General features: G+C 45.1%; 1 protein-coding gene across 5 annotated transcripts in view; it reads left to right on the top strand.

Annotated features, from left to right (window-relative positions):
- Window positions 1–26,349, top strand: part of FLNB (filamin B) — a 71,964-nt gene that overhangs the window by 18,700 nt on the left and 26,915 nt on the right. For all 5 annotated transcript variants that reach the window (XM_051811587.1, XM_051811584.1, XM_051811583.1 and 2 more), the window contains exons 2-22: window positions 5,718–5,966; window positions 6,985–7,082; window positions 7,969–8,116; window positions 10,537–10,655; window positions 11,404–11,481; window positions 12,212–12,374; window positions 13,672–13,869; window positions 15,565–15,702; window positions 16,893–17,019; window positions 17,571–17,707; window positions 18,090–18,283; window positions 18,604–18,717; window positions 19,231–19,374; window positions 19,712–19,835; window positions 20,099–20,259; window positions 20,845–20,935; window positions 21,188–21,357; window positions 23,545–23,662; window positions 24,354–24,616; window positions 25,234–25,831; window positions 26,059–26,232. In XM_051811587.1, coding sequence (XP_051667547.1) covers window positions 5,718–5,966; window positions 6,985–7,082; window positions 7,969–8,116; window positions 10,537–10,655; window positions 11,404–11,481; window positions 12,212–12,374; window positions 13,672–13,869; window positions 15,565–15,702; window positions 16,893–17,019; window positions 17,571–17,707; window positions 18,090–18,283; window positions 18,604–18,717; window positions 19,231–19,374; window positions 19,712–19,835; window positions 20,099–20,259; window positions 20,845–20,935; window positions 21,188–21,357; window positions 23,545–23,662; window positions 24,354–24,616; window positions 25,234–25,831; window positions 26,059–26,232 — 3,606 coding nt within the window. The remainder of the gene's footprint in view (window positions 1–5,717; window positions 5,967–6,984; window positions 7,083–7,968; window positions 8,117–10,536; window positions 10,656–11,403; window positions 11,482–12,211; window positions 12,375–13,671; window positions 13,870–15,564; window positions 15,703–16,892; window positions 17,020–17,570; window positions 17,708–18,089; window positions 18,284–18,603; window positions 18,718–19,230; window positions 19,375–19,711; window positions 19,836–20,098; window positions 20,260–20,844; window positions 20,936–21,187; window positions 21,358–23,544; window positions 23,663–24,353; window positions 24,617–25,233; window positions 25,832–26,058; window positions 26,233–26,349) is intronic.

The following is a 26,349-nucleotide window of genomic DNA, read 5'->3' as shown; positions in this document are numbered from 1 at the left end:
TTTCAGTTCTGGCACTTGCTCCTGGGGCAGCTGCAAGCACTAATGCAGAGGACCCAGCACTGGCAGTTTTCTGCTTGGTAGGTTGGGTTGGGAAGTTTTTTGTGGCCCAAGCCATGAAAATGACACACATTTGCCTCAAAGTGGTCACGTTGCTGGCTCAGACTAGTCATGCTGCTGGCTGAAGCCATGGCACTTTAACATCTTTCTTTGTGCTTTGAGGAGTGTGATTTTAAGAGTCCAAGTGTAACGTATCGTATTAATATTTAGTATAGAGCAACAATTATAAATCAGTTTGAGCAGTTGAAACTTGGTTCCTTTTCAAGACTTGAGACTGGTGGTATGTACTGCTGGCCTATGGAATTGCCATAATCCATTTTTTGGGCTGGTTGCCACTTAATTAATAGGATAATAAAAGGGTAAGAATTACAATCTAGACTTAGAGGTGTGATGGGGGAAGAAAATGAGCTCTGGTTCAGTCTGTTTTCCTCTTCACCCTACCAGGCAGCCACTTAAATCCTAATAGCTGACTAGGAAGCAGGATACTTCTATATAAAACTTAATGTTGGAGGCTATATATAGGCTTTTCTTTTTTTTTTTTCCCTTTTTTTTTTTTTAAGAAGAATGAGTGCTCTCTTGTTCAATGCTGGTGTTGATTCTGCAGAACAGCTTAAATTTAGCTGGCAGATTTTCCCCAGCAGTCAGCATGTCGAGATGTATCCCGACAGCAGGACCTCGGCAGTGGGCTGACAGCAGCCCTTCCCTGCAGAGGCTCCTCCTGCCTGCAGCTGAACGGGGGCTGTGTCTGGTGTGATGGCTGCTGCTATTTTGTTGACCTTGGATTGCCATCGGGTACTTTTAGAGAAGGAAAACAAGTTGCAGTTGGAGAGTTGAAGCTAAAATGCACGTTGAACAGTGTAAGTGGGAATGAAGGTTTGTGTTAAATCCAAACTTGAGCGTTTCTGCTTTTTCTGCTTCTTGCTGGTTCAGGACAGCATGTCTAGCCATGAGGACTTGCAGGCTGTCTGAAAGTGGTCACCTTACAGCATTCAAAATTTCAGAGTCCAGAGCAGAGGGTCAGGAGGACTTGCATGTAATACCACCAAATTTCTTAGTTCTAATGGAAAAAACCCAACAAACCAAAAGAAAAAAAAAACAAAACAAAAACAACAGCACAAAAAACCCTCTCCAAACCCTTCACCCACTGGCTCTTCTAGAGTTGTCTGTTTCCGGTTGAGCCAAAGTCCTCCCAGTAGCTGATCTGAGGCAGGCAAGACATCCTGTGGCATGGGTTCCTGCTTCATGCCTGGGCTTCCAGAAAAAAGGTTTTTTTAGAAAGCAGAAGTCCAGTGGCTGTCATCATGTATGAGTCAGCTGTGCAGGGACTTTGATCTCCAAAGCACACATCTCCTACCGGGAACAGGGGAACAGTGTCCTCTGGCACGCCTGTAAGTGCATCTTGCAGATGTTAACATAAGCACTGTGACGTGAATAAAGCAAAATATGCAGATGACTACGCTTTCTCCAAAAAAGGTTATGTTGAATCTGTCTACAATGATGCTGTAAAGAGTAGGTTCAGCCCCATTAAATTATCTTGGCGGATGAGGTGTGACAGCTCAGTTCCTCCGAGCCCCGGGAAGGTGGGACCTGTGTGGAGAGGGCTCCTTTAATCTGCAGAAACTCAGAGTAAACACTCTCTCCATTTCAGCAGAAAGCAGGCAATTTGTTCCCATCCACCTAACTCAATGAAGCCGAAAGCCAAATGCAGCTGGGAGTGGTAGAGGTGAATTGTTAAGGGGCCAGGCTGCTGCCCTGTGGTTCTGAAACGCTGACCACAAGTGTGCATCTCTATGTTGTAAATTTAGTATGAGCTTCAGAGGAGCAATTGAGAAACGTGGCTTTGAAGGCTCTGTAAAGTATTGATTGTACGAGAAATAAGTATGCTTAAAAGTAATTTTCCTAGTAGGAAAGCAGTGGTGCAAGTCTGCTTTTTATGTAATCCATTTTCCAACCTGGAATGGCCAGAAAGTGTCTTGAAGTAAACCAGGAAATAGGGGGGAATTCAGTGGAAAGCCAGCTGAGCTGGGGTACACAGCAACGCCTGCAGTAATGATTGTTGGTCTTAAGTGTCATTGGAAACATTTTTTTCCACCTTGGCGGTATTGCACTAGCAATGTGCACTCAGAGCTGGTGAGGGATGCCTGCAAATTTGGTTGTACTAAAAGTGTTCTCAGGGCCAGCTCTGTGCTCCCTGTACAGGACCTGTGAACTGATGCGTGTCTTCCTGGATGTCACTTACATCTTAAAGCCCAAGAGACCTCGAGGAGAATGCACTGAATATTTTTAGTCAGTTAATGAAAAAGGCAGCACTAATGTGGAAGCTTTTCTAGGGAGGCTGAATGCTCAGGTGGAGTTGAGATTTACAGCAGTGCTTGGAAGCCAAGCCTGCTTTGAGCTGAACTTTAGTCTTCTCTTGAGTGTGGAAGGTCCTTTTATGTAGCAATAGAGATTGTGCTCCAGGGTTGAGCTGCTGGTGAGGTCCCCCATAGCTGGGAGCGGGGTGCCTGCGGGAAGGGCATGTGGGCAGCTCTGCTGGGTGCTGATAAGGTCTCCTGTCCTGCCCATGAGTTCTTCTCCCTCCCTCCTCCCCACCCCAAATGAAAGCAGACAAGCCCTCTTAAAAGCAGGCTTGGAAAAAATTACGTCATGAGATCCCTATGCCTGTCAGGAAGCCGGGAGGCTGTGAGAGCTTGCTAACTTGCTAACAAAGTGCAGTCGTGGCGATGGCATCAGCCCCAGAGAGGAAGAGCCGTCCCATTCCTGCGGTGACCTTTTCCTGTCATCAGGGCAGCAGCTCTGTGCCCGGCCTCTCTGGAAGAGGCTGATGAGATGTGATATTCTTGCTGTCAATGTGAAGCTGTTTTCTGTACAGGCTGCTTTTTTCCCAGGTCAAGGACCACAGCCCAGCTGTGCCTATGGGTGGTGGAGGAAGCTCTGAGCATGCAGCTGGTTGCTGCAGTAACCACAGTGCATCCACATATAGACATTATTTATGTGCTATAAATACAGAATCATAGAATCAACCAGTTAGAAAAGACCTTTGAGATCATCAAGTCCAACCCTTGATCCACTACCACTCCAATTAGTAGACCATGGCACTAAGTGCCACATCCAGTCTCATCTTAAAAACCTCCAGGGATGGAGAATCCAGCACTTATCTGGGCAACCCATTCCAATGCCTGATTACCCTCTCTGTAAAAAATTTCTTCCTAATATCTAACCTAAACCTCCCCTGGCAGAGCTTAAGACCATGCTCTCTTGTCTTACTGATAGTTGCCCGGAGAAGAGACCAACCCTCATCTGGCTACAATGTCCTTTCAGGTAGTTGAAAGGAGCCATTCTTTATCTTGAGTTGTATGTGTGTGTATGTAGCATTGTGCTCAAGGTGGTTCCGTCCTGCTGGCTTTCCTCCCTAGAAATGCTGGATAGCTTTCTGAAATGTTTGCTTGTAGCATACTAAATTATCTCTGTGTCCCTCTAGTAAAAATGCTGATGTCAATATAAATCTGAAACCAAAGCTTGGAGGCGTTTCTGGCACAGGGATGTGATGGTCAGTGTTATGCTCCAGCAACACAATGTGCCAGGGAGTGGGATGGAGGGGCTGCAGGCACAGGGGGTGAGTGGGCAGTGGAGCCTTACTCCAACAGTCTGGTGTAAGGGAGCATCTTCCCGCCACTGAGCAGTTTGCAGCTCAGCTGGAAAGGGGATGGAAATGAGTGACAGCAGGGACTCTTTAGTTGTCACCAGGAGACACACTGCTTACGTGATGTAGACTTTTACCTTGGAACCTGAAATTAAAACTCAGCAGGGCTTAATCACCTCGTAGCTATTTATTGTGTATCTCGGACTGGATGTACAATTAGCAGTGAGCAGGCAAGTGGCAGACACTTATCATAATCCTGTAAGATTATTGGATTTCTTTAACATCAGTTTTGACTACAACTAAAATTGGAATAGAAACCAGACAGTAACTATCCAGTAAGTCCAATCACCATGCAAGGTCTGAAGTTACAGTATTATCTGTTCAGGACATACCACTCTGTTGTGAAACCATGTAAATATTAACTGCTTTGCCTGAGCATTGGGTTAAAGGGAACATGCTGGTGCTTAATGTTCTTGGTCACTATTGTGTATAATCACTTGTTTTGAAAGTCAGTAGATCTTTTTGTATTGATAAGTTGGTACTGGGTTGCTGCTGTGATCTCTGTACCTGAAGAGGAGCAGGTAAGACATGCCCAGTGGGTGTTGGGCACTGGGAGGACTCTGCCTGTTAGCACTCTGGATTTGAACTGGAGGATGCAATCTCACTGCTGAACACTTTTGCTTTTCTAGCTAGGACTCTTGAAATAGCCCTGTACAATTATTCTGGTGGCATGAGAGGGAGTTTATACAGCTGTAGTTGTCTTTAGCATCTGCTCCGGGAGCTGGAGAACAGACAAAAGCTTCCAGGTCACTTGTAACTTCTGTTGACTAATAAGGGATTTCTATAACAATTTTCACTGAAGTGGAGGAAAGAACAGAAAAATGCTGTGCTATAACACGCTGCTGGGAATGAAAGGAACCGTCAGGCTGAGGGCATCCTGAAACATTGCTGAAGAGTTCTGGTTTAGGTGAAAACGTGGAAAAACTGGAGCTATTACAAGTATAATACAACCTGAGTAACAACTACAAGCTCAAAGGGAGGGAGGGCATCCTGTCTGTGACTCATTAAAGCCAAAGTAATTAGCACAACTATTTGCAAAACTGTAGTGGTCACTTCACAAGGCCAAACTGATGCAGAAAAGTATCCTGCCCCTGCAAACAGGTGCTTACTGATCTTGATACCCAGCAGCCTTAAACTTAGCTCCCTGGTGTGTCTTACAGCAGAGCTGCAGCATGGCCACTGTGGTGATAAATTTTTGCTAGGCTCGAGTGTGACATGGAAAAGCCAGAACTGGCCTTTCTTTTCTGTAACTCTGAATTTGTAGCATAAATGGATGACTTCTTGTGCAAGCAGGAAAGTGATGGTGCAAAGGATCCTCTGTGGACCTCCACCACCTGCTTTGCTGATTGTACAGAGGTCTTGATATATCTGGACTTTGTTCTAATTCCAAACTCTGTCTTTGCTTGTCTTCATTATATAGCACTTCTTTTTCTACCATTTTTAATGCAAATTGTTGATATGTGTGGGGAGACATGTTTCTGTATATAAATGCTGTTTCCTAAATGGTGCTTTCAGGTATGCCCTGGGCTATTTCACCCTGTTGGGGTGCTGTTCTTGTGAACTCCATCACATGCTGTTTGGCCTTTTTCATAAGATACAAATGCTAATGGAAAATACGGTACTTACCATCTAAATCCAAAATACTGGAGACTTTAAACTGCCAGTTCTCCTAAGCTAGGATTGTAAAGCTGAAGGGCAAGTCATACCACCCTTGGAGAGCACTGGTCTCTCAAGATAGCTGGAGAGCACTGAGTACTTTGACTCTTCTCTTTCCTTCCCCTCCCATCTAATGCAGCGTGGGAAGAATGGTGTCTCTGCCTGAACAAGTGCCTGCAGTGGCCTGGGTCAGTTCTCTGGTCCTTGATTATTTGGGCATGGGTGCAGGTACACTGTTTTAAAAACACACCTCTTTCCTTTAGGATGGCAAATAATCAGTTGTATGCCTTTTGTCTTTCAGACAGTAAAGCCATAGTTGATGGAAACTTGAAGTTGATCCTTGGCCTGATATGGACCCTTATCCTGCACTATTCCATTTCTATGCCAGTGTGGGAGGATGAAGGTGATGATGATGCAAAGAAGCAGACCCCTAAGCAGAGGCTGCTGGGCTGGATCCAGAACAAAATTCCTTACTTGCCAATCACAAACTTCAATCAGAACTGGCAGGATGGCAAAGCACTGGGTGCTCTTGTTGACAGCTGTGCTCCAGGTAAGTCCTTTGCTCTGCTGGTCAATGTTTTCCTTGCTTGTTTTCCTTGTGGCTGCTCTTCTTGTGGGAGGAGGTTTTCACTGCTGGTCAGGAGACAGGAATAAGGCTTTTAAGAAAACTCAAGTCCAAAGAGACCAGCTGTGGGAAGCAGCAAGTTGTAAAGGACTTGGCCAAGAGAAATTCTGGCCTGCAGCAGAGTGTGTGATTGCATTATGGGAGGCGCCACGTCTGAGCTTTGTATTGGGTGCAGGGGACAAGGGCACAAGTGCTGGCTCCTAAATGGAAGAAAGGCTTGTTCCCACGGCAAGTGCCAACAACCTTTCAACTTCAGGGTGCAGTGGGAGGCTTCATGTGTTCTCCTGGAATAGGATTGCAGAGAGAGCATTGAGCAGCCAGAAACTGCACACTACCTGAAACCTGTGTTTAGCAAGCTGAGGCTGAGCTGCTTAAGGCAAATAATGGGATGAAGTGTGAAATAGGCAGTTTCCTCACCTTCTTCTAGAACAACCTTGCTAGTGGGATTGCTGGTGCTCATCTAATGCAGTCTGGGATGCTGTGGCAAGTGGTTGAAATTTTCTCTACCAAATTTGCTGCAGGAGAGCCAGTGAAACATAAAAGATGCTTAGATGTATTTGTGCTGAATTTAGAGTGGTGTCTTCCACAGGTTGCCCAGAGAGGTGGTAGATGCCCCATCCCTGGAAATGTTCAAAGTCCGGTTGGACAGGCTGCTGTTGAAGCATTGCTGCTCATTGCATGAGGGTTGGTCTAGATGACCTTTAAAGGTTCCTTCCAGCCTATGGAAGGACATTCTATGCACATTCTATGACTGTGCTGATTGTTGTCTCAGAGGTGTTTCAGTGAGCAGCATATGCTTGTCTTGTTTTGGTTACTTCTGCAAAGCTCTGAATGTCTTTCTCCATAACAGTGTAATACAAGTGACTGTGGAGTTCGTACCTGGTTTCTTCAGCTAGAGAAGCTCCTTTGCAGGTAACATCTAACAAATGAAATGTGCTTGCAGGCTTGTGCCCTGACTGGGAGACCTGGGACCCGAAGAAACCCGTTGACAATGCTCGGGAAGCCATGCAGCAGGCAGATGACTGGCTGGGTGTGCCACAGGTAAGGCCACCAAGACATGGGCTGCCTGTAGGAGCACATGGATGGCTTTGTCCTTGTGACTGGCTTGAGTTTAAATTGAGGAAAGCAAGTGAGGCTGCTTGGACATTTCAAAAAGTTACAGTTAACTCTTGAAATTGCCTGAGAAAGGGCAAACTGTAATGAAACACACTATTACATTTCAGAGCTCTGACTGTAAGATTTTGTGTAGGTGTCTCTGCTGAGGACAGCTGCTGTTGCAACATGTGGTGTAGGGGGAAAGTGCCTGTGTGGTGGTGCCTATTCTGTTAGTCTATGGAGTGAATTTGTTTTGAATTCCACAGAAGAAAAACTTACTGGTTTAGGAAATCACCTGCAAAGACAATGTTCAAACAGAGAACAGTGTATTTACAAACTGGATTATTTTCATGCTGATAAAGTTAGACAGAACTGCTGAAGTCTCTGAAGCTGTGAGAGCAACTTGTGTTATGGAAGCAGGAGAAGAGACTAGTCACAAGTTTTACTTTGGAAGCACTGCAGTTCAGAGCTGTAGCATACAGGATTATGAATTATTCATTTTTCCAGTATCAATTATCCCCATGTCCCTTTTCAAGGGGAACATAACTACCATTGTCTTGCCTTGATACCATTAAACTGGTTGCAGTCTCATGAGAACCCCTAATAATCAAGGCACGAAAAGCCCCCAGGCCACAGTGGGACCATAACGAGCTTCTTGATTTTCTTGCCATGAGATAATAAAGGATGTTGTGTGTATCAAAGGGAAAGTAAATGTAAGAAATTGCATTAGCATGTGGGAGTTTTGAAATCTCAGACTGTGTCATAGCTGTTTCTGTGTTGACATGCAGTAACCAAGCACTGGTACAATATACTTAATTGCACTGTCTTTCAGGTTATTACCCCTGAAGAAATTATCCACCCTGATGTGGATGAGCACTCTGTGATGACTTACCTGTCCCAGTTCCCCAAAGCCAAGCTGAAACCAGGAGCTCCTTTAAAACCCAAACTGAATCCAAAGAAAGCAAGGGCTTATGGCAGAGGTAAGGACTTGGTGAGCTGAAGCTGTATGAAGCATGTAACTCTTCAGAAAGCTGGGTGGGGTTTTCTGCATATGTTGAACTCCAGACCTACTGTAACTGACTTCAAAGTTTCACTTGTATACTCTTGGTGTGGTGCCTGGTTTCAGAAATATATGGATATAGTCCAAAAGACACTCCTAGTTCTAACATGTAAATTCCCCAAAGTCTCTGAACCTGTTCTGCAAGCTGCCAGCCTCCCATCCACAGCTGGAAGAAGTAGCATGATATGGGGCTAAAAGAACCTTAGTGTGAAATTCAAGCTAGCAGTATTGCTGCTGCCTGTTGATGATGTAGCAATGAATACTTCTCGTGATAAAGCACTCCTTTAAAGAGGAAAAACATCATCAGTTCTGTGTCTCTCTTATCCTAGCACTTACCCTACTTGGGGTTTATGTCCTTCATTGGTGCCTTCCACAGCAAACCACAATACATAGAAACATTTTTCAGGCCCCAAATGTGTAAATGACTGATCAACCTGCCTCAGTCTGTCAAGTCTCACTTCAGTAATGTTCTTATTCTTTCAAAAACTGGAATTACTCTATTGTACTCGTGCATGTGATGCTCTGAAGCCATTGTAATGGAAATTATGAAGGGTGAGTGGCTCTTCTTGGAAGATTGATGTTTTTCTGAAGTTAATTGCCAAAACAGTCAGGAAATATAACTGGCCATTCTGACTGCTACCATATGTCAGCACTGAAAGGTGACTCTGGAAGCAAGGGGCTCACTAGCAAGCTGTGCAGGGTCTATGGGCAGATGAGGAGAAGGTTTACATGCTTCCAGAAAAAGGTGACTGTTAAGTGTGAAGTGGGTCAGTCTTAGCTTTTTTTTATTACCATTTTTCCATGTAAGTTGCTCATAACCTCCCAATATGAGCCTTAGCTGTAGCACAGCTCCCTGGATGCTGCAGTGGTTTGATTGGTTTGCACTGAGGGCAGCTGTGCGTAGACCTGATGTGAAATGAGCCCGCAGGTGGGAGGTACAGAGTCATGCAGATCATCAGTGGTGCACTATGAGTTCTCATTTAACCAGCCAAAGCAGACCTCTGATAAGAGAGTAAAATCTAGAAGATGCAATGTTGGCCAAGAAAGTGTTGTGACTAATGCTGTCCTGGCTGAAGCTTTCTTCAGAGGATAAGCGATCCTCCTTGTGCTCGCAGAAGGAGGGATACATAACTTGAATACCATACCTCATGCTTGTGGGGTGGACTGAAGATATGCAGAGTGAATTTATAGCTGTTTAAGCTATAAGACTTCATAAGACTGAAGAGTGAAGTTATAACTGTTTAGGCTAGATGATAATCTAGGGCTTACTTTGAGAGATTGAATATGTCAATTGTTAACACCTTATCAGAATGCTCAGATTTCCTAGTAAAAACATGATCTTCCTTGCATTGCTCTCAAGTTATTGTTTTCTGAAGATAAACAAGTTCAGGAATTCTGTTGTTCACAACCACTTCCTTTATAATCTATCAGACGTTGCACTTTCCACTAATTGTGCTATGGAGCAGTAGTGCCCACGGTTTTATGAATAAGCCAAGGAGCAATTCCCTTGGACGGAAGGGTATATGTGTTTGGGCTAGTCTGGAACCAGCAATTTTGGGAAGTTCTTCCACCCACTCAGTCTGACACCACCATGACAGATGTCATGACCTGGGACTATGGGAGATGATGAAACCCTGCTGGTAAATGCATGCTGTAGCAGGCCCTGTGCTGAGGGATAGGAAACTGATTAAAAGTTAAGTGGAAGCCTCACTGAATAGCAGGATTTTCGTGGTTTAAAGAAGTTCCTGCATGCCATTTACAGTGTTCACTCTGGCAAAGTAGTCTGAGCAACTTTCAAAGAATAGTAAATCTCTGAGCAGTGTCTGCTGTTGGGTTCTGAAGATGGGACAGTACAGCTAAAAATTGTCTTGGTTCTAGGGTAATACCTTTACCAAAAGGCTTCCCAAAGTATTTTTCCTGCCTCTCTAGTCTCCCTTCCTGTGGTGCAGCACATTTCAGCATTTAGCTGGATGAAGTAGAGCAACTCCTAAAGAGCAGCTAATGCACATACCCCACTTGCTGTTGGCATCAGACAGGCACTTGCCAGCAGTGGGGGTGACCCTCAGGACGTGTCAGGGTAACCTGAATCCAGATACCAACTGGGTTCCTGACTCTGTCAGAGATCCTAAGATGAGTTTAGTGCCAATGATTCAACCAATTTTTAAAAATGCTTGTATGATAAGAGTAGACCTTATTATGAGCATGATGCTCTGGGCAGTGGGGAAGCTAGTTCAGGGAGCTAGTGAGGGAGAATGGGTTGGACAGCTTTTTGGTAGCCTCCAAACTGTCTTTTGAGTTTTGTGGCAACAGCTAATGTACTGTTCTGTGTCTGTCTCCCAGGGATTGAACCTCATGGGAACATGGTGAAGCAGCCTGCCATCTTCACAGTGGACACCATCAGTGCTGGGCAGGGTGACCTGATGGTTTTCATAGAGGATCCAGAAGGAAACAGAGAGGAGGTATGTATGTTAAATGTTTTTTGCGGAGAAGTAAATGTGCATGCTGAAGTTTTTGCAGTAACCTTCATCTTTCACAAGTGAGGTCTTAACAGATAAGTCATCTAAAAAGAAGTTACGAAATACAATATATCAAAAGTGCAAGAAGCCTCAAGCCTGTCCTAATTGCCTTACTGGATGAACTTGGAAAAAAAGTCACTATCTGCAACTAAGCAACACAACTCCAGTGTCCAGTAGTTGCAGTGCTTTAGCTTGACTGGCCAAGTACACTCTGACCTGCTTTTAGATAACATAGATCACTAAATCACTGTCTGCCCTTACTCATTCTGCAAGAATGGCTAAAGCAGCTATTTAGGTGCCATGAATCATTTTGAGTTCAAATGCTGGTTTTAATGTTTATAGAAATTCTCATCCAAATACTCCACTTGATCATGTTACAACATTCCAGAAAAATACAGCTGTACATTGGACTTAATGTCTCCTCAGTTTTGGCTTGCCTCAGTAGAGCAATTAACAGCGAGGGAAAGGACTGGGGTGGGGAGAAGGTGGCTTACTTCCTCTCATGTAAAGGCAAAACCAATGGGATGTTTTTCCATGTGAGAAGAGGAGGTAGCAAGGATCCCTGCTCCCACAGCAACAAGTCTAACACTGCTGACTCTGGAAATAGTTTGCAGTATAAAGTGCTACTCAGAAAAGTCTTCAGCTGGCATGCGTAGGCACAGCTCAGTGATGGATGTGTTTTCTCTCCTAGGCGAAGATAACACCGTCCAGTGACAAAAACAAGACCTATTCAGTCCAGTATGTTCCAAGGGTTACTGGGCCTCACAAGGTGGGTTGTGTGTCAATAACCAGTGTTCTCTTGCTCTGTTGGTTGTTAATGTGAGCCCCTGAGGGCTGCATGTTCACTGACAGCTAATAGCCACTCTGGGCATCCTGAAGAAAAGGAAAACTGGTGTGGCCTTAGTTCTCCATCTGGGCCTTTGGGCTGCTCCCTTCTCAAAGGGGAAAGAAGTGTGTGTTGGGAGAAAGTGCATGTGTGACCTTGGCTCTCCTCTCACATGTGGTCACTTCATGCAACTCATGAAGCCAGTTTTGTGTGTTGTGACAGAGATGCAGATGAAAATACCAGGTTGTTTCTTTGGTGATGGTACTGTACACTGTAGAGGGTTCCCCACCCAGCTCTGTCCCCAGATGCCCACAGAAGCAGGTTTACGATGGGTGATCCTGTTGCTTTGACACTTACCATAGTGGCTGGTCCCCACAGCCAGCCTGAAAAAATAAATGGAACTTCTGCTTCCACTTTATTGCTTGGTGGAAATCTGCTACTTTTTGGCACATCTCGATTCAAGTATCCCCACAGGTGTGGCTGACTCTGTGAGTAGCACTTTAAGGAGGTGGCCAGCAGGTACACTGTATGGACAGGATGAAGGCTGTGGGATGGATGGTCTCTCACCTCTGAGACAAAGACTCTCTGTGCAGGAATGCAGGTGTTTGACCCTGCACTTGGTTTCATGGTGGCGATGCTGAGCAGTGGGTCTGAGCTGATACTCTGTCTGTAGGTTTTAGTCCTGTTTGCCGGGCAGCACATCTCAAAGAGCCCATTTGAAGTGAATGTTGACAAAGCCCAGGGAGATGCAAGCAAAGTGACAGCAAAGGGACCAGGACTGGAGGCAACAGGGAACATTGCCAACAAACCTACCTACTTTGACCTCTACACAGCAGGTAAGCAGGATGAAGGAGGATGGAAATCCTGCAGTTTCCTCAAATGTCGGAACCTAAGGCCTTGGAGAAATAAAAAAACTGAAAAGTGGATGAGGATTTGTAGCCTCATCTAGTTCAGACGTGAAATAACAACCAAGCAGCTCTGAAGGCTTCAACTGTGTATGAAATGTTTGATGTGTGGAGCTGAGCTGGGGCAAGAGGGGGCTAAGCCTTACCCAGAAATTTACCATGAATTTGCTAGATGGCAGCAAGCAAGTTCCTGGCTGGTTTCTTCCCTCAACTCATTTTAAAAAGGAATGTGACAGATTGGACATAAATGTGAAGGATAAACTGTGAGCAAACTGTAAATGCATAGTGTGTTCTGTATTTAACTCTGTAGAAAGAACTTGCTGCAGTGCTACTTTGAGTTCATACTTCAATGACTAACTGGTGTCAACCTCTATTGTAATTATTAGAGGGCTACTATCTTCATTAGGGCATCTCCATCACATTGCTTACTGTCTGCTATTAGACCAATGCCATAGCCTAGAGGAATGAGTCAATAAGATGCTACAAATGCTAATTCATTTAGAACAATGTGAAACTACTTAGGGCAGTTACTTGTAGCATTTAAACACCAAAATATGCTGAGTAGCATATTTTGCATTGCCTTTTGCCTGAGGGAGCTTAGGAATAAAATTAAATGCGTTATAGTGAGGGGAAGTATTATGTTCAGCCTCTAATTGGGAGAGGGAGTGGTCTGAATCATGTAAAGACATGTCTGGCCTCTGAAAGTGTATAGAAAACTGTTTTATGATGAGTTGTATGATGAGTTGAATAAAATGAGAGAAGAGCAGGTGTCTGAACACAAGTGAATACGTCCGGCAGAGAAGGATCCTTGTCCAGACCAGCGTGTGCATTGTCCAGTCTCTTGATCTAAACCACTTCAAAGCTTGAGAGATTGAACTGACTGGTAAAGATGTGAGCTGATCTGTGATAGAGCTGTTACAGCATGGTAGCCATAGGATAACCAGGCAGTATGTATATTAAGTACCATAATACTGTTGTGAAACCCTGTGGCTGGAGCAGGAGAGCCCTTGTCAGTCTGTCTTCCTGGAGATGCCACCATCCTGTCTTGCCCTCCCCACTGGAATGTTTGGTTGCTGTCAGCAAAAGCTGAACATTTCTAGGCCATTTCTGTGCCTAGAAATGGCAGCAGAGCGTGGCTGACTCAGCCCAGACAGCTGGCAGTGGTGCAAAACACAGTGCCTGTTGCTGTGGGGAAGCTGAGGCTCAGGTGGACTTGTTTCCTTTGCAGGTGCTGGTGTGGGTGATGTGAATGTGGAAGTGGAGGATCCTCAAGGGAGAAGCCTTGCTGAGGTTGTAGTAGAAGACAAAGGCAACCAAGTCTACCGTTGCACCTACAAACCTGTTCAAGCTGGTCCTCACATTGTCAAAGTGACTTTTGCTGCGGAGGCAATTCCCAAAACTCCTTGCACTGTTCTTGTTGGAGAGGGTATGTTTTTTAAAAATGCATTTGAATGTAGATGGCCACTTTTCTCCTTGGATGTGATCACAGGATATGCTTGAATCTTGCCTTGTACATTCTCTGTACCTTTCAACATCTTGGTCCTGACTCAGTGGGTCACTGGGTATTCACAGGGTAAACCAATGCTCTCTAACAGTAATATGGCTTTTGTTGCTAGTTTCCTTTCTGCTTAGACTTCCAAATGTTAAGCTACCCTTTGTATTTTTTTTTGAGTGATTTATGCAGCTATGCAGCGTCTTGCTGTTTTCCGCCTTCGTTCCTCAAATGACTATATTTACTGTTTTCCTCCTTAACTGACACCTAACTTGCTTTCTGTTCCATCCTTACGTGCTCCTACGCTTTTAGATCTCTGCTCATCTCTCCTGAGCTACCCTCCATTTGTGGAATTTTGGACTTCACTGCTAATGGCTTCATAGTTGGTAAGAGGTGTGCAGGATGCTCTGTCATGTTTGCTTTTTGTAAGCTTCTAGCCTGCAGCTTGTCCCAGCCAAAAGGGTTTTTGGTTTTGCTGGGGTTGGGGAGGAAAGTTGCAAGCGAACTGAAGCGGTGTGTGACCCAGTCAGTGAAACTGGCTTAACCACAAGCTGCCTGATGCAGCTGTGTAAGCTCTTTGCAAGCTGTTCCCGCTCCACGTCGGCCACGCTCCTGTGTGTTCCCACTGAGCTTTCAGAGCTAGCAGATGGCACACGATCCTCGCTCACTCCATCCGGTGTAGGACACTGAGTGGTGTTGGCTGCTGCAGGGGTGAGCTGTCCTAGTGAGGGGAAAACCTAAGGAGTTGCTTGGCAGACTTGTGCTCCTGCTGTAAGCACGATGTGTTTTGGGAAAATGCATGTTCAGTTTACAGTGCTGGGAAGCTGTGGTTATCTATAAGTCTCTTCAAACCCTTCAGGTCTATGGTGTTGAAGACCTCATGACAGCTGGGACTGTGTGACAAAAACTGTTCATAAGTGCGTGGTACTTCTGTAGCCGCTCTGCAGGCCTGGAGAAGCGCTTGGAGTAAAGGAGCCAAGCATAAGCCTAAGCCATGTGTAACCTTCTGCCCCTACCCATGGCTGCTGCAGTCTGCAGAGGGCTTGGTGGCTTTGCTTCTTTGAAAATGTGAGCTGCGGCAAGCAGGGGGGGGGTTGATGCAACATCTCTTAATGAAGCACATGCAAAAACTCAGCCTTGCTACTAGCAGTTATCCCAGTCATGTGCTTCTGAAAGACCAGCACAATAATACTGTTCAATGGGGCTTATCTGCAGAGGGAACCTTCCCCCCACAGCGCAGTGTGCCTCAACACAAAAGGCGTCAGGAAGGTTGTCTCTGTGGTGAATTATCTGTATGTGATAGCTGTGTATAAGTCTTGTATTGATAACTGGCATAGAATTGGAAAGCAACAGGGCTTCAGTGTTTGCTATAGTTCTAAAAAACAGCCCCTGTAGGGGGTCAGTGTTGCCTGGCTGCACTGACCACTACTGCCCAAAAGCCATAAGGCATAGACAGGGACTGGGCAGACTCCTGTCTGTCTGCCTTAATGCTATAACCATAAAGCTTGTGCTGAAAGCTAAGCTGTGGTTGCCCTGAGTCAACATTAAACTAAAGGTTGTTCCAGGCTGGCTAGGCTACCTGTATGTTGAGAATCAAAGACGGTATTAATGGCTGGGATTGCCTTGCAGCCTGCAATCCCAACGCATGCCGTGCCACCGGTCGAGGTCTGCAGCCCAAGGGCGTCCGCATGAGGGAAACGGCCGACTTCAAGGTTGATACGAGAGCGGCGGGGAGCGGAGACCTCGGAGTGACTATAAAGGGACCAAGTGAGTGTTGGGGTGAATCTGTGCTGTGGATGTGTTCTGGAGAAAACGGGAATCAAAACCTGGGAAAAGGAAGAGCGGTCAGGAGATGGTGTCCTGATGGAACTGATGGGATCTGTATCATAAAAAGCCAAATTTCAGAAGGGTTTTCTGGTACTTTGTGTCTAGTGTGAAGGTTTTGACCTGCAGGGCTGGGTAAGACAACATCTGGTTTTAGTTCTTTCCATTTTCATGCATCAGTTAGCAAAACTGAGAAGACCCATGCATCTGCCTGCCATGGCCTCCAAGCTTTATGGATGCTCACGGCATCTTCATCTGATTTGTGGGAGCAAGTCACGCTCCAGAGTCTGTGGCAGGGTGAAAATTCTGCTCTCATAAAGCTGGGAATGGCTCAAAGCAGCAGTCCTGGTGGCACTGGCTGCTTGGGCACATGAGCAGAGGAGGAAAGGGAACCTGTAAGCTAACATGGAGACCATCTGCCAGGATCCATCCTCAGGTCCTTTGGTGTGTCCTGAGCTCTGTATGTGGCCCTCTGCCTGGCAGGCTGGGATAATGGGAGCGCAGTGGCTGCTGACTCGTGAGGCTGCCAGCAGCAGTGGCTGTGCTGCTGCTTTCAGGGAGCTGCGGTGCCTGTGTGGTACTCGAGAGCCAGTCACCTCCCCCCAGCTGGGACTGCACTAAAAGGTGCATTGTATTGCCTTCACCTCCTCCACACGCACAGAGCCCCGACTGTGCGGCTTTGTGCCGTTGGGGGGAAAAAAGGCAACAGATGTATCGATGTAAATTTTAGTGTGTTAAGCTTTTCTCCTTAAATTCTTCATCTTGAAGAAAATGAAAAGTAGGCATTCCCTGCATATTTGTGGTTACAAAGTCTGACAAATGTTAAGCTTTTTTGTTTTAACATATGACATGCATCATACTGCAGACTAAGAAAATAAAACACAAGGGAACCTATTAAGTCTGGTAACTTAAAATACTTTCTGCTGTATTTCTTCTGGAAGTGTTTGCTGTCTTTGTCCTAGAGGGCAGCTAGAACTAACTTCCCTTATAACCTGACCTTTTTTTTTTTTTTTTCTGGTGGAAGAAATTTATTCTTGCAAGCTAAAATAAATACTAGAAAACATGAACTTGTCTGAGTAATTGAAAGCAGGATGGAAGCTGTTAAGTTTAATGCTGAACTGATCTTTCAACAGAGGGCTTGGAGGAGTTGGTGAAACAAAAAGGCTTTATGGATGGTGTATATGCATTTGAATATTATCCAGCTACCCCAGGGAAGTATGTTGTCACGATTACATGGGGTGGGCACAACATCCCAAAAAGGTGAGTTAGAAGTAGCTTTTTGGGCATTTTTGTGCCCTTCAGTGGGTTATGTAGTTGGTGAACATTTAAAGCAACACTGACCTTTGAAAAAACTGGGGGGACGAGTTAGTGGCAAATGGCTGTTGTAACAGTTTATCTACAGCCTGTTTTAGGACCGGAGCTGCTTATATTGAGAAAGCTCTGGAGGGTGATTTGCATCAGTCTTTCTAAACCCAAAATCATGAACACAAAACCAGTAAAACTTGGTGGATCATGCAGCTCGGACTTTACTATGTGTTTTTGAAAGGATTTGTTATTTTAGTGTCCAGGGCTACAGCAAGCAGAGCAAGCCAAGTATTTGACACTCAGGATTTGTGGTGCAAGATGTAAGCACATGATGGGTTGGATGACCTCTCTGCTAGAAAGACACTCTGCTGGGCACCGTGCCACCACATGGTAGCATCTATTAATTTGGAAAATCCAATGTAAAGCCTCATTAAAATGCCAGGGGAAAAACACAGACGTTATATTTGTCCTCATTTCTAATACTATGCTTTGTTTTTATCTTGTAGCCCCTTTGAAGTTCAAGTGGGTCATGAAGCCGGTCCTCAGAAAGTGCGAGCCTGGGGGCCAGGGCTGCATGAGGGAATTGTGGGCAAATCGGCTGACTTCGTGGTCGAGTCCATTGGCACAGAAGTTGGCTCTCTTGGTTTGTTGCTTTACTTAGTTTGTCTGAAATATGTATATATTGCAACGCTAGCAAAGAACTCATGAGAAACAATAGCTTTCCCAGCAGTAAAAAAACCCAGGTCTCTAAGATGTTGTGGTCTAAACACAAACATCTATCAGAGTATCAAAGGAAGTCCTAGAGACAGGAACGTGTGTTAAGGGGTGTGTGTGTTAGTCTGTGTTTTTGTGGCATGAGATCAAAAAGGGAATGATGGATGATGGATTATCTCCCATATTGCTGAAGAAGGGTGATGGAGAGATCAGGCATGGTTATAGCTGACAAAAAGCTATTTGTGAAAGTGTTGTTAAATTGGCAGCCACCACAAACCTGATGTGAGGAAACTACTTGTTCCTTTTTTCAGGCTTTGCAATAGAAGGCCCTTCTCAGGCTAAAATTGAGTGTGATGACAAGAACGATGGCTCATGTGATGTGAAGTATTGGCCCAAAGAGCCCGGTGAATATGCTGTGCACATCATGTGTGATGATGAGGACATAAAAGACAGCCCTTACATGGCCTTCATCCGACCGGCTTCAGGAGACTTCAACTCGGATAAGGTGGTGTATGAGAGTTCACCTGTGGCATAGCATGTCTTTGATGTAACTACAGTAGAGATGTTTCTGAAGGATTCTAGTAGCAGACTTGACTGTTAAGCTGCCTCTGCTTAAAGCTCAGAATCTGCCAAGCTCCAGCCAGATACTGCCCAGCTTTTTCTAATAACACTGTTGTGGTTTTGATTTAATGTAATGGAAACTTGCTGAAGTAGTATCCTGTGCTTCATGGGTTTTGTGGAGGGGGCAGGTCTTTTATAAATATATCACTTAGTTTTGCTTCTCTTTCTGAACTGCAAACTAATAGTCTTGAGGTGCTTTTTTAGGTGAAGGCCTATGGCCCAGGCCTGGAGAGGACTGGCTGTATAGTGAACAATCCTGCTGAGTTCACAGTTGAAACCAAGGACGCTGGGAAAGCACCTCTGAAGATGTATGCACAGGTAAAAAGCCAAAGGCAGCTGTGTGAAACTTCAACAAAAGGGCTTTAATACTGTTGAGAAAGTGCCTTAAGTATTTCTACTCGCTTACACACCACTTAACTCTGGGCATGTGTAATTCACTCAGAGTTCCGTGCTTTGATCTGTGTAATGTAGTCAGGCAACAACCTAACTCAAGACTAGGTGACTTCTCTGTGGTGCATGAAAAACATGGCTTTGCTTCCTTACTTTAGAGTCTCCTCAGCAAAGCAAGGTGTAATTTCCTGGAGTTGTCATTTGAAAGCACTGAAGTGTCTCTGAGCCTGTGAATTTCATGTGTTGTCGGATGGTGTAATGAATGAGTGAGTGTTAGATGAGAAAGACTTACAGGAGTGTAAATTGCATGTTTCTTCAGTGTTTCTGAGCTGCAGTTCTGGGGAAAAAAAACTGACATATTTTGGAACAGTCTTAGGCTGTTCAAACTGTGCAAATATTTTTGAAGTACCTGAACCTTCTGCTTATATTACTGCTTTTTAGGATGGAGAAGGAAACCCTATTGATATCCAGATAAAGAGCAAGCCTGATGGTGTGTTTGCCTGCTCATATGTGCCAGTTAAACCAATCAAACATACAATTTCTGTTGTCTGGGGAGGAGCCAATGTGCCCAACAGCCCATTTAGGGTAAGTTCAGAGATGGATAGTACTTAGTTCTAGCCAAGTAAGACATTTGTGCTCACAACTAATTGCTCATACAACTATGATGATAAAACCCTTCTGTGAACTTCAAGGAGGTATGCCCTTCTGCTCTGTTTTTAGAAACCTATCCCCGTGAATAAATCTTTGTTTTCACAAGCTTATATGGTGGAGGTCTCCTGTCAGCCCAGCTGCAACCTGGGGGATTTGGGGCAATTCAGTTGGTCCTGTTTTCCTGTAGCCTCTGTCCAAGCAATGCTCTGACTTGGCTGTGATCTCGAGCATGACACAGATATGTGATTCTGACCCTTGTGAATCTGTGTAGGTCCTTATAGGTCAAGGGAGTCATCCTCAGAAAGTGAAAGTGTTTGGACCTGGTGTGGAGAGAACTGGCCTGAAAGCAAATGAGCCAACTCATTTCACTGTGGACTGCACGGATGCAGGAGAAGGTAAAGGCAGGCTGGGCTGTTGCTGTGATATCAGACCCACAGGTACCACACACAGAAGGGAGGGGATTATGTAGTGTTCTATCTGGTTTTCCTTGTTTAATGGAAAAACCTTGGGAAGCAGAACATTGCAGTGAATTGTGATCTGATCTGTTGCATCAGTTAACATGGTGACTTGAACAACTTCTGGAAATGGGAATGATCTGGCCATTTGGCTGGCAGTGCCTGGGCTGTCTGGTAGTAAAACCTCCGTTTGCTTTTCCTAGGTGATGTCAGTGTTGGAATTAAGTGTGATGCTCGTGTGGTCAGTGATGAGGAAGAGGACATAGATTTCGACATCATCCACAATGCTAATGATACATTCACAGTGAAATATGCCCCGCCTGCCGCAGGGCGCTACACCATTAAAGTGCTTTTTGCAGGAGAGGTTTGTAATCTTCATTTTGCAGCCTGATGTTTCCAGAGTCTGTTTATCTGCTCTTTGATCACCAAGCACGTGCCAGTTCACAGCTGGCTGCGGCAGTTCACTGCTGGCCCTTCCATGTCAGCTCATATGCACTTTGTCTGGTCACTGTTTCTTCAACAGTGTAAAAAAACTAAAACTTCTTTTGTAATACTTGGATGTACACAAATGAGAGGGGTTGACTGGGGACATTGAAGCTCAAGTGTCTGACGTGTTGGACTGGCAATACTGAGTGTGGTCTCAGTGATGGGACAAAGCTGCTTTCTAAAGGATAAAAAACCTAAGTGACTCTCCAAGGAAAATGGGGGGGAAAGTTTTCCTTAAAAATAAAAAAGGGCCAGAATAAACCTACGACAGGCCCCTACAAACCATCCAACTGTTAACTTTGCGCTAGACTTTGAATGATACCACTCAGAGTGTTTGAGTGAGGCAAAATTCTACTCAAAATGGTACTGGAAATGGAGCAAAATTATCTTAAAATTACTATCTGTCTAATTTTGGCTACTGAAGAGTGACCTGTTTATGTTTAGAGCTGTGTTTCTGTTGCAGGAAATTCCTGCCAGCCCATTTAGAGTTAAAGTGGACCCCTCACACGATGCCAGCAAAGTGAAAGCTGAAGGACCTGGGCTGAACAAAACTGGTGAGAGTTGGGTTGATGTTGTGTGGTCAGCACTGGACTGTGAGGGGCTGTCACAGGGTAGCCATTGCCTGGCTGAGCATTGCTGGAATGCAGCAATGCAGTCCTGGATACAGCAGGGTGGGGTGCCAGGCAATTGGAAACGACACCTTTCCCTTGGCACTTTGCTTGACTGGGGTTTACTGGTACTGAGCTTCTAGAGAAGAGTTTCTGTGTATGAGCTCTGCATAAATTAGAATTAACATTTTTCTTCAGGTGTGGAAAATGGCAAGCCAACTCATTTCACTGTGTTCACCAAGGGAGCTGGAAAAGCGCCACTGGATGTGCAGTTCAGCAGCCCAGTGCCGGGAGAGGCGGTGGTGGATCTGGATGTCATTGACAACTATGACTATTCCCACACTGTTAGGTACACTCCCATACAGCAGGTAGGTCTGATTCATGTAGCAGTACAAGAGTGAAGAGCTCATGTTGCTAATAGTGCAGTGACCGCCCTTCATGGTACCTGTGCACAGAGGAACAAGCAAGAAAGGCTTGCCAGGGTGTCCTGTTCCCCAGGATCCCTAAAGCCTGCAGCACAATTAGGATTGGAAAGCAATAATGCAGTTTTCTGGTGTAGCTCTTGATAGATTGCCACTGTTTTCTTTTCTGGGGAAAAGAGAGTGATTGAAGCATTAGCATACAGCTCACATCATCATTCCATACATTATCAGTTGAAGAGGAAAGATGGCAAACCTTTCCAGACTCTGAAACAGAGCTGGCTGCTACCCCAGCTGCTCTGGGCTGCTGTGGTCCTGCAGAGCTGAGGTTGTGGTGTGTTGCCTCTCAGCAAGCTGCTGATGTCAAAGGAACTGAAGGGCAAACCAGAGCAGGGATAAAAAGAAGAGAGTTTGGGTCATGCTGTGCCAGTTCCCAGTAGGAAAGTGAACAAGTTGTTGCTGAAGAGGGAAGCTGGGCTGCAGATTAAATGCATCCAAAGTATGTGTCTGCATTTAAGGTTTGCCTTTAAATTGGAAAAAATTGAGTCTGACTCGTTTGGTTCAGAGGCTGATGATTCCTTAGCAACATCATTAAAGAGCTGAAAGTGGAAGCTACTAATAACTAGAAGTGTTTTTCCTCATGCTGTGCTTGTGTGTTTGTAAAGGGCCACTAAACTCCAGAATGCACGAATCTCATATAATTCTGAAGACGTGGATGCTGTGGTGCTGAGATCAGTGTTCTGCTGCTCTTGTTCTCCTGAACAGCCAAATGAACTACTCATCTGCACCAGCTTTCTTGAATGGAGCTATATAAAAGGGGACTGATAAGAAGGACTGCAGTATTATTTAGCTGATAATGCTGGATTAGCATTCTTGGAAGCACCATAGAACTAGCGTTTGTTTTTGGATAAAGCAGTTGCATGAACTCAGGAGGTGGCTGGTGTGCCTGTTTGGAGAGGCCTTGGCCTGTTGGGTCAGGGCTGGTATGCAGAAGGGAACAGTCATCTGTACTTCATGCATGTGTTTGTGAGTAGTACCAGATTGCTGTGTTTCACCTGAAAAGCAGTGTTGAAACAAGCCAGGATGCCTAAACCAGGTTTCCTACTTGGTCTTCCATCTGGAGAAGTGCCTTGGGTCATGGAGGAGCTGTGGACTTACAGGAGATACTTGGAGATTACAGCGGCAGGAAAGCAATGGTTAAACAAAGAAGATGAAAATAGAATGCTCAGTAATTAGAGTAGCCTTGTTGTCCCTCCGGGCTGTGAGCACATAGGTCATTCCTGACCCTGTCTTTCTCAGGTTCCTAAGCAGTAACTTACGAATGAGACTCTGGAGCCTTCAGAATAGGGGAAGGATGGACTAGGTTGTTAAATTCCTGAGGGGCTGTGTCACTGCAGAGGAGCCTTGGTTAAATGCTGTTTATTCGGCCTTATCTATCTCGCGGTGTTGCTACAGCTACCCGGGTGCATGTTTTCTAAAAACAACCAAGAATAATCATGGAAGCTATTCACTAGCTTGCATGAAACATCCATAATTATTTCACTTGGGAGCCGAACCAGCCAAGAATGAAAAGTAAGCAAACAGTGAATATAGCTAAAATATGGACTGCGGTAGGAGAGAATAAAAGGAGCACACATCGTGGGCTGGAGCTTGCCATGGCTGTGCAGTGTTCCAGCCAAAATACACAAGAGCATTAATCTTTCTGACTTGTAGAGCTTAAACCCCCGGTATTTCAGATGCTGTAATAATACAGCCTCTTTGCAGTCTTGGCTTTGGCCAGGCCTCTCCACGCAGTGGAAGGGGATACCTGGTCTGGAGCACTGGGACATTCATTCAGCTGTTGGGTCTGAGCACTGGGAGGGTGGGAGCCAGCCTGAGCTGGAGCCTTTGCCAGGCTGCTTGAATATAATCTAATTAAATGTTGGAAAGATCTGTCTCTTTCTCTCTTCCTGTATTAGATAAAAACCATTTAATACTTTGAAGGGCTGCAGTGGGTTAGAGCTTTAGTGTCCATAAACCAATAAGTTTGGCTGTGGCTGGCTAAAATGGATTAGGTGAAGTGGTTATGTACTGTTTGGGTGTTAGTGTGTCTGTATGAAGTGAGGAACTGAGCTAACTTAGAAATTCTCCAACTAGGGTCCAATGAAGGTTTCGGTAACTTACGGCGGTGATCCCATCCCTAAAAGCCCTTTCACTGTGGGCGTTGCTGCTCCGCTAGACCTAAGCAAAGTTAAAGTCAATGGACTCGAAAACAGTAAGTACCTGTGGGCTGGAAAGCCCCACAGCCTGCCTCTGAAGTGTCTCCTGAATCTGGGTGATTGCCAACATGTGCTGCTGCAACAGGAGTGGGCAAAACAATCTTCTTTTAAACTTGCTACAGTTGGGAATCAACCAGCTCCAACTTTGTAGCTTGGCCGCTGAAACTTAGCTGGTTCTCTTGAGGACTGAATTTCATTTGAGACTTTTATTTTTTTTTCCCCCAAAGATTACATAGCAATGTGGACATGTGTTGTGGTTTGGTCCTTTGTGGTGAACAGAGCTGGACTCTTCACCCAGCTGGGCACCCACTGATGAAATCTGTTTTCTTCAGGGCTAGATGGCTGTTTGTTCAAATGTAGAAAACTGGTACAATGCACAGTGTCATTTATAGTGTCTTTTTGTTTTCCAAAAGGGGAAGAACTTAAGGCTGTGAAACATTGTTGCTTTCCTGAAATGAGCCCTGATACTGTCTTACACACACTTGTTACGCCCTGTAACTTTGTAGCTAACCAAAGCATTCGTTTGTTTTTTTGTTTGGCTTTGGGAGGTTTTTATGACTGCAGGGGGATGCAGACTGCCCAGGGCTCTGCCAGTGCCTGCTCCCTCAGTGGTATGTGCATGGGAGATTTCTTGGGCCACTGTCTGATGTTAAGTAAGTAATGTAATATGGGTTTTGTCTTTTTCAGGAGTGGAAGTAGGGAAGGATCAGGAATTTGTAATTGATACCAAAGGAGCTGGTGGGCAAGGTAAACTGGATGTTAATATTTCCAGTCCTATGAGAAAAGCTGTGCCATGTCTGGTGGAACCGGTTCTGGGTAAGGAGTGCAGCACTGCAAAATACATCCCACGGGAAGAAGGACTGTATATGGTGGATGTGAGTTATGATGGCAACCCAATCCCAGGGAGCCCCTATACTGTGGAGGCCACGCTACCTCCAGACCCCTCCAAGGTAAGTGAATGGTTCAGGGCTGTGACAACAACTGCTAGATGAAAACTGAATTGTGGGCTATTGCGTGAGACTTGGCTTGGTTTTGGCCAAACCAGACCCAGGAACATCCTTACTAAGAGTGCTCAGTCAGTCCTTTTGCAACCTCCATGACTCATTAAAGTCATTCCTGTAAGACTGTATTTGAATAAGAACGTTGAACTAATCAAGAATACTGCAAGCATCCTGCATAGTGTGGCAAAGAAAAGTATTGCTCCTAATTTGATATAAGTTGGCCTGATGAGAATCTCTACTGTATTAAGATACTTTTTTCTAAGGACATATATTTCAAGAAAAAAATGTGTACAGCCATCAAATATTTTTACATTTCCACCTTTTATATCCCATGGCTATATAAAAACAATTATGGTGAGAGTATAAATATCCTTGCCTAGAAACCCCTTTGGAGGAGAGGTACCGACTTTACGGTAAAACTGGGATGAGTGGCAAAGGAAACATGGCTTTCTGTATATTTTTAAGAGCTTGTTAATCAAGTCCCACATACAAACAACTCTAACAAGGCAATCTTCTGGCAATTATATGGAAAAAGCAGTTTAACTAAACTGCGTATTCTCTTCTAGGTAAAAGCTCATGGTCCAGGTCTTCGAGGGGGCCTCGTTGGAAAACCAGCCCAATTTACAATAGATACCAAAGGGGCAGGAACTGGAGGTTTGGGTTTGACAGTAGAAGGCCCATGTGAAGCTAAAATTGAATGCTCAGACAACGGTGATGGAACCTGCTCTGTCTCCTACCTGCCCATGAAGCCTGGAGAGTACTTTGTAAACATCCTCTTTGAAGAAGTTCACATTCCCGGCTCACCCTTTAAGGCAGACATAGAAATGCCGTTTGATGTCTCTAAAGTCATTGCCACAGGCCCAGGTCTGGAGCGCGGTAAAGTAGGTGAGGCAGGGCTGCTGAATGTCGACTGCACGGAAGCAGGTCCCGGGGACCTGCGGGTGGACATGGTGTCAGATACTGGTTCCAAAGCCGAGGTCCAGATCGATGATAACAAGGACGGGACCTACGTTGTTACGTACGTGCCGCTCTCGGCCGGCATGTACACAATCAAGATGAGATACGGAGGAGAGCAAGTGCCTAAATTCCCAGCCCGGGTCAAAGTGGAGCCAGCTGTGGACACAAGCAGAGTTAAAGTGTTTGGGCCAGGAGTGGAAGGAAAAGGTGAGAATAACTGTTGTTGTCAGAGTTTGTAGGACTTGCAGTTGTTTATGAGTGTTTTGGGCCCTGAAAGCTGTAAAAGCCTTGCATATTTCCATGGTGACTCTGGGAAGGACTGGGGAGTCTCATTATGTTCCCAAACAAGTTGTTTATCGTGCTGCTTCACCAAATGTTTGGTCGTTGGAAGTATATGCAGTTCATGAAGTGACTCTTGAAAATGTTTCCTGCAGATGTCTTCCGAGAAGCTACAACTGAGTTCACTGTGGATGCTCGACCTCTAACGAAGGCCGGTGGAGACCACATCAGGACACAGATCACGAGCCCGTCCGGCTCCCCCACAGACTGTCTCATCCAAGACAATGCTGATGGAACATATTCAGTAGAGTACACGCCGTTTGAAAAGGGTAACCTCTGGGTTTGGGTTGGTTTTTTGTTTTTTTTTTTTACTTGAAAGGGGAAAACCAAGAGCAAGTGGCTCTTCTGCCACTTTCATTTGGCAAACTGCTGAGGTCTGCCAGTAA

The sequence above is a fragment of the Manacus candei genome, unplaced genomic scaffold (assembly GCF_025592945.1).
Source record: "Manacus candei isolate 608988 ecotype Guabito, Panama unplaced genomic scaffold, ASM2559294v1 h1tg000082l, whole genome shotgun sequence".
Lineage (NCBI taxonomy): Eukaryota > Metazoa > Chordata > Aves > Passeriformes > Pipridae > Manacus > Manacus candei.
The sequence above is the reverse complement of the archived record's forward strand: the minus strand, read 5'-3'. Positions and strand labels throughout refer to the sequence as shown.